The 13209-nt window shown below is 43.8% G+C and overlaps 1 protein-coding gene across 2 annotated transcripts in view; it reads right to left on the reverse strand.

The window, feature by feature from the left end:
- Positions 1–6146, reverse strand: part of KITLG (KIT ligand) — a 56154-nt gene extending 50008 nt beyond the window's left edge. For both annotated transcript variants that reach the window (XM_084206236.1, XM_084206235.1), the window contains exon 1: positions 5943–6146. In XM_084206236.1, the coding sequence (XP_084062362.1) occupies positions 5943–5957 (15 nt within the window). In that variant the 5' untranslated portion in view covers positions 5958–6146. The remainder of the gene's footprint in view (positions 1–5942) is intronic.
- Positions 6147–13209: the final 7063 nt, after the last annotated feature.

Raw genomic sequence — 13209 nt, forward strand, 5'->3', positions numbered from 1 at the left:
GTGCTTCTAAATACTTCTCGAAGTATATCTAAAGAAGAGATGACAGAGCTAATTGGACTAAATTTATCCTTGGCCTTAACTGTCAGTGAACTGATGTCCCTGGAGCTGATGGCAGCAGAACAAATGAAAGGCAGAAGGTCTGCTAAATAAGACACTGGATAAGGGTTTATTGTCACTAAGACATTTAAGGTGATTGAAGCCAGGTTCAGTCACATGGGATCGGCCAAGCTGCAAGAACAGATATGACAGACAGACTGATACTTTCAGACTCTGACTTGAAAATGCTTAAATCTTTCTGAATGGAGGTTCAGAGGGTGGCATGATTCACAATCTGTGAATTAGGAGTTGTGGTCTGAAATATATTCTCCCCCACATTCTTAGCTCATGTGTAAGCCACCCTCAAGACTGAACAAATAAACCTTCAACAGAACAGCTTCAACAAGATAAACTAGACAGTCAGAAGCTCCCCAGAGACTTAGGATGCTACCCAAGAAAATATGTGAACGTGTGTCTCTCTCACTCTAGCGCATATGCTCACGTAAATTTTTCTAGATTAGCTTTTCAGTCTGGATTGAATCAAAGCTGTTCACAAACTCAGAGTTAACTGCTGTAGACCATGCATGCATCCTTTTGTGACAGCCCAGACTAAACCTGCATACTTTGCAGAGCATCAGTCTAAGCTGAAGAGAGAAGCCCACCGCCTGGCCCAGCTCCAAGGCTGCCACAACACAACACCTCTCTCTGACTTCCCAGCTCTGCTGCCTAAAACCAGTGAGAAGCCAGTGAAGGTAGAACAGGACTGAAATACCCAGCTGGACTCCTAGAAATTCTTCACTGGAACACTAACAAATATTTGTGAATGACTGTTATACAGGTGCCAGATTACAGGTGCGAGAAAGGGTGGCTCTTGTGGCTTGGGCTAAGTATGATCTTGAGGGTCCTAAACTCGATTTTCTCCACTGAGTAGGTTTTACAACAAAAGCGAGGAAAAAGAAAAATAACCAAGTGTTCTTCAGCAGTGAAAGTTTAGGGCTGGGAGGTAAGTGAAAGGTGACCTTTCAGAGAGAATTCTTCCAGGAGCACTGACCACCGTGAAGCAGCAGTTAGCTATTGGCCCTGCAACAGAGGAGCCTGCACTCAGTCCCCCAAGCCTGCACCACATGGTCTCACTTTTACTGTTGCTTCAAGTGGCAATGAAATAGCTCAAAGCTCAGCATTTACCTCCCCACTTTGCAAAACAGTGTGGCTGCAAAGCAGTGAGAACCATAAGGGACTTCTTCAGGAAATACCTGCAGTGGTATCTTGCTGATGCTAGACCTGATGCTATTTTCACCTTGCACCCAAAATTAGGTCTGCTCCACCCAGCAACAATAATGGAAAAACACATATAGAGCAGAAAATTCCTAATGAGATTTAAAATCATTACTGTATTCATCTACGTTGTATAATTTAAACCCGGTTTAAACAGAAACAGCAACCAATCATTCACCCAGTGGTTATTAGATAAGTGTAGGAAATCAGATGACAATTATTTCCTATACCAATATGATCCAAAGTGTTCATAAATCTGACCTCCTAAACTGGCTTTTATTCAGACATACAGTAGAATTAATGTCCTCATTATCATACTATCAATGACCTCTGATATTGTACATGCTACCAGCTTTAATAAAATAAAACACTTAACACCATTTTTGTTTTCTCCTATTTTCATCCACATACTAATAGATGTCTGATACTATTTACATTTGTCAGTAAGTAAAGCCATCCAGCAAAGGAATCTGTATTTCATGTGCTCCCTGCAGCCAGTTATTTCAGCATTGACAATATTTACAAAAAGTCAGTTTTGCAGGTTTACATATGACTGGGTCGGCAACACAAACATGGGCCAAACAACGCAATTAAAAGAGAAGCGCTACCCCTTGTCACTCACATTCATCCATCTCCTTTTCCCACAAACACATGGAGAAAAGCACAACCAACAAAAAACAAGCGGTTTTCCAGTGTGTTTCAAAGGCTGACTAATCTCAGGTTTGGCACACCAAAGACCAGGGCGAGAACAAGCACTTTCGTTTTCATGTTAGCTCCCACAACACTCAAATGGAATTGCGTAGGGAGATTTTTCCTTCCTTTGCTTCTAATAAATGGGTGTTGTGTTTACATACTGCATACTGAGCATTGCCCATCCGAAGCCAAGGGCTGCATCTTGCCAACTCTTAACTTTCATACAATATGGTGATTACATGAGCCAGCATACCATTAAATCACATAACAAAACTTGGAGAATGGCAGTGTCAGCTTGCAGAGCTGTACCTGAAAGACTGACATGCAGTGCATGAAAGAAAAAAACAGATTTCAGTGCAATGGCAAAACTGGGTCAGGAGAAGACTGGGTTACTGGCCTCACTTGAAACGACAAAACCAAGTGCCAAATAGTTCACAGAGATAAAAACTTGTGGTGCATAATAAAAGCGAAGAAAAGAAATAAATAAAAATATCACTAAACATTCCTTACAAAATGCTCTCCCACCCCTGAATCTTTCAGGTCTCTACTGCTTATTCTCCATACCACTCTTTCTTCCAGGATGTTCTTTCCATCTGCAGTACTTGCAAACTGGCTTCACTTGAGCAGAGTCAAAACCAGGGGAACAGAGACCTTAGTCCTTTGCTTAACATGAATAGCACAGCATCTTTCTGGCTACAGCAAATTCTCTTTTTCTATTTAATGAGCAGCAGATCTAGACCTGCCATGAGCTCCGAACATCTTCCAGTTCCTAGTGTTCATTTTTTTGCAGAATGAGCAAGACTGATGATCAGAAGTCACCGTTTCACCTAAAATCAAGCTCACACCAAGGTATCAGGTTTCTGATTTGCATTTCTGATCTAGCCTGCTGATAAGAGACTAGAAGTGCCAATTTAAGTACTAATTCTTTTTCCAGGTACCGGTCCACAATCATTTCTACAGAAGCTTCCACTTTAGTGAGACAAACATACAGATAGGACAACCTAAGACAGTAATTTAACTCCCAACAATAATGCACACGTTCAGAGGTAGAAAGCTGTGCTGAAATCTAAGACACTTTCAATGCTGAGGTTTTTAAGAGGATGTGCATCTAAGTTACTGCAGGAGATCAAGTGCCTGAACCATGTATCTGTGATACCTTATCAGCCTTCAGAGCTACCCCACAGGTGACCCCTCTTTGCAACATATTTCTTAGTAACTTAATCCTATTTAGATTGTCTTCAAATCACACAAAGAACAAGCAAATCAGAAAACTGCTACATGTTTTTGCAAGATCATATCGCACTGGAATTGCTAACCCTGTTTTATTCAAATTGTAAAAGGCTGTCCAGACATCGGTTACGTTTTATTTGTTGTCATATTAGCATGCAAAAGGACATAAACTCACTTCTGATAATAGTTTTAATTACTAAGTATATAAGCCTACAAATCCTCTCATCCAAGTAATCCTTCAATAAGATTAATTCATGGAAATAGCCTCATTGAAAAAGGATTTGTATGACTGAACCCTAAATGCTTAATCACTTCTTTAAGGAAATCATGACTTACTAAGAAAAATCCAGGTGTTGGTGTGTTTAAAACGGGGGTTATGTATCCATCAAACCACGGGGTTTCATAAACGTCACTTCTAGGACTGACACTGTTGGGGAATGTGCTTCTGCAGTTCCTGCAGTTCCTGTGGTTTCTCAGGCTAAGACTGATTTAAATAAACGGACCAACTTGCTCACGTTGAGTCTAGCGCTCAACACGACTCTTCTTTCAGCACTTTCCTTGTACTGACGTATGACTCAGCTACTCCTTCAGCTGCACTAGTTATATATTATCACCGTGCAACATTACCTCAAAGATAAAAATCCCTGATTTATTTTAAACAATATCCAGGCATAACCAAGTGTTTGTAAGGCTCATTGAGTGTGTGGCTCTTGCTTTCTGAACTATGTCTGTTGCAGAATATTTTATTGTAAGAAATATTAAGCTCTTTCCCAGTTTTCTGATCTTGCTCTTTCCACTATGACAGTTACCAGTCTAGACAATGACTGAAGTAGCCACAGGAGAGCATATAGGTTAAGATTTACTTTAATGTGTCAAGTACCCTCATGGGCTTAACTCCTCTTTCTTGTACCCACTTCACTTGCTCTCTCTTTGCACAGGGTCTTCATGGTTTTAATGGCAAGTCTTCTTGAAGTATCTCCTGCCCTGATCCTGTTGGAATGACAAATGGTTTGGTATCACATTTGTTTGCTACTCCTTAAAATATAGGAAACAACCCTTTGGAGAACTAGGAGTCTGTCAGTGCCTCCAAAAAGCAGGAAGCATAACTGCTTGAAGGCTGACAGATGCTTCACCACCATGACAAGAAGCTGTTCCACAGGCTACAGCTTGTGAGCCCCTGAGTCAAGCCATATGGTCCAGAATGCCAAGACTGCCTGTCTTTCCCAGTTTACTGGGAGAGAAGGATTGTTCCTGCTTTGCTCTGAATTTGCAAAAGTAGTCTGTTGACTTTTATAAGTTTACAGTTCAAATGTAATAAAATGCTTGACTGCTTCCACTCATAAATTCTCATTCGTAAACACATAAACACGCTCTCAGACTTTAAGAGACCCTTCACAATTAATAATAATCTATTCAGCACATTTAAATAATTGTGTACAGGGTCTGAAACATCTTTGTTCAAGGCATCTATAGTAATCTAATATGAATAACAGCAATGGACATACATTGCTGAAATTCAGAGCTGATAATTTAAGATAAAACCCCGGTGTACTTCAGCATCACAAAAATTAAGTCTCCAAGTTTTAAGTTCTTAAACATGGGTATATTCTCCAGTGCTTCGGTCAGGTGAAATGTAAATATTTCAAAAAGTGAGTATTTCTAATTCCTCTCATCTCTTGAAAAATAATTCAACAAACCAAAATATTTTGGTAAGATCTTTTATAAAAATACGTTTTATGCCTTTTCCAGTGACTGCATTCTGAAGCGTCTTCCCTGGTACACACCAGTAGGTGTGTACCAGAAGGTGTAGGTGACCCAGCAATTGCCAAGACGAAGGCAAAAAGTATCTCGCTTCTAGCGCAGAAATGTAGGAGGAGGGAAAAGCCCCCAGCGCAGAGGCAGCGGTGTGCGTGTCCATGCATTGTTCTCTCCCGGAGCAGTCCTGGCTCTCGCTGGGGTCTGCCCGGGTAGAGGGTATCGGCACCTTGCGAAGTCCAGCCTTAAACTTTCTCCCGTTAGAGTTTCCTTGAGCCACTCCTTGTTACAATTTTCCACTCATGTCTGTCCCTTGCTTCCTTCTAAAAAACGCACAGGGTAGTGACTGAAATTTCTACAGAACCTGCAGAAATAATGGCAAGGGCCCCCGCAGTGGCACTGGGCGGCACTTCCCGGCGGGATGCGGGAGGACGAAGGGCGAAATGCCGGGGTTCCCAGAGCACCCGCCCGGCGCCGCACGCTGGAGCGGCGTGCGGGGACACACCGGGAACCGCAGCCACTGCACTGCTGCCCCCGATTATTTCATGTTCTCGCACTCGTCAGGGTAACACAGACAACTGATTTACTACGGCAATTTTTCCCGGTGCCTTCCGAGATCTCCCAAGGCTCGGCCGCTGGTCCGGCCGTTTGCTGCAACTTTTCCACGGGCTGCGGAGCGCCGAGGGCAACACCGGGAGGTATTTTTTTTCTCCCCCTGACCTCGCTGCCCCAACCCGTTGCCCGGCGGCAGCGGCTCCCACGCCCGGCGGGTACCCCCCACCTCTCGGACAGCCCGGGAGCCACCGCCCCCGCGGACGCGCACTCCCCGCCGCGGCTGCCCCGGCCCGCGCCCCCTCCGCGCCTGCGGCCCCGGCCCCGCTCCGCCGGGAGCCGCGGGGCAGCCCCGCCCGCGGGCAGGTGGGTGCCCCCCGCCGCCGCCCGGCCGCACTCACTTGTGCCTTCTTCATAAGGAACGGCAGCGCTGCAGTCCAGCCCAGCCGGCCGTGTGCAAACTCCCTTCAGCGGAACTGTAGCTCCAGCATAATGCAGCAGCCGATAGTCCACGCATTGGGGTTGCCCACGGCGAGCCCCGCGCTGCCTCCGCCCGTCCCGCCGCCGCTCCGCGCGCCCCGCTGCGCCCCCTCCCCACGGCCTGAGCGTCCGCGCTCACTGAAGCCGCCGCCGGCCCCCGGCCAGGTCTTTTATATCTCCGATCTGCCTCCAACCGCGGCGGCGGCGGCAGCCCAGGCAGGACACGCCTTTCTCCTCCCTCCCGCCCTCCCGGAGGACCGGGAGCCCAGGCAGACCCTGCGGGGCGGGGGAAACCCGAGTTAACTTGGGGCAAGTTGGAGGCAGGAACAAGCCGAGCCGGCCCCTCGCCAGCGCCGGAGGGGAGCGGGGCCGCGGGCGGGCCGCCGCGGGGAGCGGCGGGCGGGGATGCGGAGGGGGTGTGGGCATGCGGGGCGGGGGGCGCTGGGTACCGGCCCGGGGGGGGCGGGTGCAGAGGGCTCCTCCCGACCGGTGCCGGGGCTTCCGCGGTGCCCGGGACTGGCGATCCCAGCCGACCGCGGGGAGCGGGGCGGGGGTCGCCGGCCCTGCCCGCGGTGGGCTCCGGCAGCTTGCAGGGAAGCCGCACGCCGCCGCGGCATTTGAGGTCAGCCGGGCTGCGGGCGCCGAGCCAAGTCCTTGGGTTGGGTCCCCCCACCCACGCTGGGGAAAAGGGGGGTGCCCCCCGGCTGAACCCGCCGCCGGGCGCCGACTCGGCCCGCGGCGGGGAGGGCAGCGGGCTCGGAGGCTGGCCGGGCTCCCAGCCGGTGCCCGGTGTTCCCAGCGGAGCAGCCGCTGCAGCGGCGCGCACAGCCGAGGTGGCAGCCCTGGGTTTGCTGTTGCCATTCCAGTGCTGCTTTCCCATACTCGGTGAATGCAAGTTAAGCGCTGGGATAAGCATTTCAGCTTAGAAACTCCTTTACCTGCTTCAGAGACAGAAAAAAATTGTTGAGCAGTGCCTCCTAACGCTTCTTCAAAGGTGATCCTGCGGGTCTTTTCACATGCTGTTACAATTTGCATCCCCTGTAAATAATGCATTAGTGTTGGGTGTGGAAAAGCGACTTGACTTACTGCTTGGAGTCTTCTGGCCAATCCATCACAGCAGTAGCCACAGAATTTGAGTCCTCTTTGGAGAAGGCAGCTCCCAAGGTTAATACGAATTAAATTTTGGCTGTGAATTAAATGGAATGTAGAGCAGTTTATGGAACTGGTATCTCCTGAAACAGCCATACTAGGTGGAAATTTAAAGAACATTAAAATGAAGAAAGAATGACCCAGTCAATGGTCATTTCCTGAAGGAGATTAGGCATGTTCAGAATGTACAATAAGAGATTTCATTAGAAAAGTCAGTCTAATTTTCACCTAGAATTAATGATAAGTTTTGTAAAGACTTGATTTCTGCCAAAGTAAAGGTGAGCTGTTCAGGTACAGAGAGGTTTTCAACTCATCCCCAACTTTGCTATATATTTGGAGTTCATCAGATAAACATCTAATATAATTTTGTAGATAAAGATCTAGCATCATTTTGCTTCTGCATCAAATCCAGAAAAATGGGTCAATAATTTTCTTTTACAGCATGACAGTACTGATGGATTCATTCCCTTTTTGTCAGGGTCTTTTTTTTTTTTTTGCATTTCATGATTATTACTGAGCTGAATTTGTCAGACTTTGATATGCATATAGTAATAGTCTCTTCCTCTAAAGCAATAGATAAGCAGTGAAAGGGAGGAAGCCTGTAACAACAAAAGAAATCAAGGACCTCATTCACTTAAAGGACGGTTTGTGCATAATCTAGCAGTGATCAACCAAGTCACTTTCACTGTCTACACATTTAACCAAGTAGGGCCAGGAAATTAGAATGTTGTGGCATATTTCCTCCTTAGAACAGATGACCAGTTTAGTCTCCTGGGGAGAAGGCCTGGAAAGTGTGAAAGAGCAGTCTGTCACAGCAGTTACCTACCTTATGGAAAATGCTTCTGGTCTTCCTCTGTGTTGCACTCTATCACAGTTCCCCATTAGTCATGACAGGAAAAATTTTGTGGATGTCCTGTATCCAGTTGCATTATTGGTAACCGTGCAGAGTGAATAACACTCTTGGGCATAATTAAGTTTCTTTACCACCCTGGCATCATGCACCTTTTCTCTCCATTCCCAATCTGATTACTTGAACCTGCCCTTGCGTTTAATGCCCAACTACAGTGAAGTAGTGGCCTTTTCATCTCTTCCTTTTGTGTTTGCAATTTTCAAGTGTATTACTGCTGACACTGTTCTCAGTTTGGTTTGGGAAGACTTTTCTATGAAGTTCAGATTTAATCGTTTAAACTCATTCATATCTTGCATCTGTATCCCTTAGGAAAGCAGGTTTTTATTAGTATTGCCCATTTCCAACATAGTACTAACTTTTGTTTTCCCAGAGGTGAGAACTGATTAGCCATGGACTGTTATTGCATTGACTGGTAGCTTTCCAAAGCCCAACTGCAAACCACATCCAGTCTTCTATGGCTTACCTTATTTGCATTTCTAAATGCTTGGGGGTGAGCACAGGCCCTGTCATAGTTTTGTGCAAACTTGTTCCTTCACAGGGAAGATATGGAAAACACTGTTAGTTATCCTGGCTCTTCACAGGATTTAGTTCCACCCATTCAGCAGGATTGTCCTCACCAGGAATACTGTTGGACCTGTATGGAAACACCAGCAACTGAAAATTAAGCCTTTCAGTCTAACATGAAAAGCCTCACCATCTCTACCAGCTGAGTGATGGCTCTTAAATGGCTCTTAAATGTTTTTTTTTAATTCTGTAATTTTATGGAATATCTGCTCTGCTTTCCATAGCTTCAGCTCTGCACACAGTCTGTTGATAGCTTGGCTGCTGGCTGAAATAGCTGGAATTTGGGAATATGCAGGATGACATCCAGCCTCAGCCACTGAGATTGCTGGATTAAAAAGTGTTCTGTGTCAACTTGGAAAATTGAAAAAAATTCTCCTATGAAACCATTTAAGCTGTGGAGGCAAACACCAGTGTGTGTGCATTAGAAAGACAGCACACTAATCCTGTCTAATCGGTTACAGACTGAGCATGTGGGCGCTTTCCTGGCACAGAGACCTGGCCTGTAGCATCAGCTCAGTTAAATCCTTTCTCACCAGTCTTTTTTAAGGACATAGAGTACTAAGTACACACATTCCTAACCTACTTCAGGCACACAGAATTTAAAAAAATATATTTAATATGGAGGTGTGTCGAGCTAAGAAACCCAAAATATGGCCTCAAACTTCTTTAGGTTTTATTTACAGAAGTATGTGATTGTAGAGGAATGACTTTCTACAGAAAAGACAAACCTTGCAAGATTTACAGAAAATTACATTAATTACTTTGACATTGAGGAAGTACATTGGGATAACTATCTCCTTAATAGGTCTTTGATACCACAAAATGTTCTAGGTGTTATTCTGTGATTGTGAACTTGTACGCTCTAATTTCAGAGCACAACCAAAACCAATACTTAATATTCTGTCAAAGCACATATTTTGAATTTTTAATTGAGCCTTATGTTCAACAGTTACAAAAGGGACTGTTAGTTTATTCTAAGTATCATACATCTTTTGTGCTGTATACAAGTGACAGGAAACTTCTGCTGATATTCAATATCACTGGTCAGTAAGTAAACAAATGACTCAATCAATACTTAGTCCACAGGGACGCACACACCTCTACAGAGCCACTTTTTATCTCATTGAGCACCATAAGAGCACAGGATTCAGGTGTATTTTTTTCATTCTCATGAACTGCCTCTAAAGATTGATTTGCAAGAAGCAGTTTCCATGGATTCTTCATAATATATTAGTACAGACTCAGATTTTAAGGATAATTAAGTTATTAATTATCTTAAAAGTAAAATCATAGTTCATTTGGCAGAGTAGTTGGCAGACCAGCTGTAAGAGCCCAATTGCCTGTCTCAAACACTCTTAGAGCCACAGGAGGACTTTGTCATGAGATAAGCACAGAACAAAGCAAGAGGATGGCACTGACTCCAAGCCTGGTGGAGATGAGATCCTGGTTAATGCATCCAGACAAAAATTCCCTCTGTGGCAAACTGTAAAGAGGCAACTGCTCATACACATATTAGCAGCCAAGCAAAGATCACCCCAAGTTATGGGACACATGGCATCTGTGACCACCAACAGCCACTGAAACCCCCCTGAATGTGCCTTGATGTATGCTTGGAATTTAGACTGTAAATTAAGCCACCACAGGGAGCTAGAGATAAGAAAAAGATGGGTTTATCTCAGGCCTAGGCGGAGGTTAGCAGGCTGGGGAGAAGAATCTAGCGCTGATAATGGACATAAAGAATGCAGAACTTACAGACCACAAGGAAAGCCAACTCAGCAGCTGTGCTGAAATCAGCTCAGACTGGGTAAAAGTTAATTTTGGCAGTGGGAGGTAGCAGTCACTGACTCACAGCCCATCGACCCAATAAACCCACTTAGTAAAAAAAAAAGGACTGAGCATGGGACTAAATAACTGTAGGATTGAGGGAATAATTTAACCAATAGAATGAGAGAATTTTGTAGCCAATGAGTATTAATTCCTTTGCTTGTTAAAACATATAAATAGTGAAGTTTTGAATGACCTCAGAACCCCCTTCACAGAGAAGCCCAGGGTAAAGAAGGACAAACAGAAACACTCACTGGATCCATGGGTGGTGACTATCTTCTCCTTGAACTGTCTCTCTCTCCTCCCACCCCATGCCTCTTTTCTGTTTCTTTCTATCTCTCTAATTTGCATTCATTGATAAATCAAATCTGTGTTAATTACTTTGGCATGTTTGTACCTTAATTCAGGCAGGGGCATCACTCACTAATCAGACCTTAACACCAGCTGAGGGAAAATGCAATATTCTGGATGAACAGAGATACCTCCAAAGGAAAAAAAATAAATTGAAATTCAATTATTTATTAAAATAACAGAATTTATAGCTCAGTATCTCATTATGATGCTTCTCTAAAACCCATCTAAATGGAAAAAGAAGAAGCAAGCAGTACATCATAAGAGTGGAGCCAGGGAGCTTCAAACTATTAGAAATCTGTTCAAGAAGTGCCAGTGAAGGAGGCTGGAGTTACATGATTGTGTGTGAGATTTATTTGCCCAGAAGCAGATATGGAGACAAGCAGGTAGAAAAAGCTAGAGTGTAGTCTTTGTTGTCAGTAGAAGGAAGGTGGGCTTTGTTTATTTGAGTATGATCCTGGTCTGAAATAGTGATGGAGTGAAGGAATGATGGACTTTTATTGGAAATTTAAAAGTGCTTCTGTCTATTGGTGTCTTTACTGGTTTACTTTCCAGTAAAATGACAGTTTAATTAGCATGCAGAGGATACTCTGATTTACTAAGAGAAATTTTGGCAAGGAAGACAAGCCCAAAATAGGAAGTTGCACTGATGCTGTTAAAACTCAATCAGAGCCTGTAAAAATATAGTTGTAGATAGCAAAAAGTAACCATTATGACTTACGTGAAATCTTATTTTTACTATTCTTTCAGTATGCTACAGTTTTAGCCTCTGAAGATCTCACTGGTATGGGTGGATTCTCAGCTAAGAAAAAAATGTTACTTGGAGAACAAAACCTGGGAAGAGCTGATGCTGCTGAAGTTTTCTGATCCTTGGCAATCCCCTTTTGGCTTCTGGTGACCCTCATGATGTTCACAGATGTTAGCAGAAATGTGAAGCTCCTTGAAACTCATGTAAAATTTTGCAGCCACTAAAGTTCCCAGAAGATCAGAGGACAGCAGCATTTCAAAGATTTTTTTTGGTCTTAACTCTCAGGGTTTTCTCCACATGTGTGCCAAGAGGGATCTGAATCTGGAACTGCACTAAAAAACATTAGTCTTTTGAAGAATTACTTATGTGTGTGCCCCTGAAAGATCAGGGCATGCCTCTGTTTCTTTCTCTTGGGGGGGAGGTAGCAGGGATAAATGGTGTCCCTCCAACTCTGATTCCTGACATTCAAGAAGAGACTGGAGTATACCTGAGGATGGACAGATAAGCTGTTTTCCAAGCCTCCAGCCACTACCATGCTGTGGTAGTTGCTAGTGGTTATGTTCAACAGTGTTCAGCATGGCTCAGTTTACCAGAGTACAATCAACACCTTTTTTCTTTTTCTGAAATGATGGTATAGCAAGCCCACAAGGATGATTTGCTCTTCTTTGCAGAGTTTTTTGTGTTGGGTTTGGTTGGAGTTTTGGAGAACAGTGCTCAAATCTCTGATCAGCAGATGCAGTTATTAGCCCTAACTCTGGAAAATATTCTCTTGCTGAAGTTTACCAGCCATCTGCTGAGGGGTGTCCCCAGAGATGTTGAATGAAAATAGAGCAGTTATTGTATTCTACAGATAGCAATTTCTTCAGAGTGCAGTAGTTAATGTGCCCACAGCTTCCAAGGAGCATATCCAGGGAGAGTGTAAAACACACTGCCTACAGCAATCACAAGGACTTTTAGTTACTGTATTAAATAATCGTTATTTCCCCAACATTCACAGGATTTTTCGCGTTCTTGGCATTTTGCTCATTTTCCAATTTGGGAAAAAAATAAAATAATTATGCACTACAATCACCAAGCCAGGCAGCATTGGAGGTAGGCAGGTTCAAGCTGATACATCCCCTTGAGCAACTACAGTGCAACTAGATGTTTATTACAGGACAGGACAATCACTGCTTATTATATCTAAAATTCTTGTTTTCTGCCTCTCATTAGGTCATGCCTAATGCATAAATTATGGCTATACAAGCTCAAAAAAGGTGTTACTTTGCTTGTACAATTATTTTTCCAAAGAAAATAACAGTTTATAATTTGTACCATAATTAAATAGCTCCTTGTTATATTCACATTTTGATTCCAGTAATTTGGAAGGGATAAATGTAGGAGAAATAAATATCTGTGTTCCTAGATTTGTTGCCTACATCTCTTGATTTGCACTGGTCTGTGTCATCTTAGTCACAGTAATTACAAATTACAGCCCTAGGGAGTTTCACGATAAAATGGGTTCATTTGGAAACAAAATTCTGTGTAAGTGGTATTGGATGTAAATATTCACTGTTTACAGGGAAAACTTATATTTTCCTCTTCAATGAAAAATTGACATCTTTTTTTCATAAAGTGTATTTAGTCTGAAGGAAGGGAGAGG

The sequence above is a fragment of the Fringilla coelebs genome (genome assembly GCF_963513975.1).
Source record: "Fringilla coelebs genome assembly, chromosome: 5".
Lineage (NCBI taxonomy): Eukaryota > Metazoa > Chordata > Aves > Passeriformes > Fringillidae > Fringilla > Fringilla coelebs.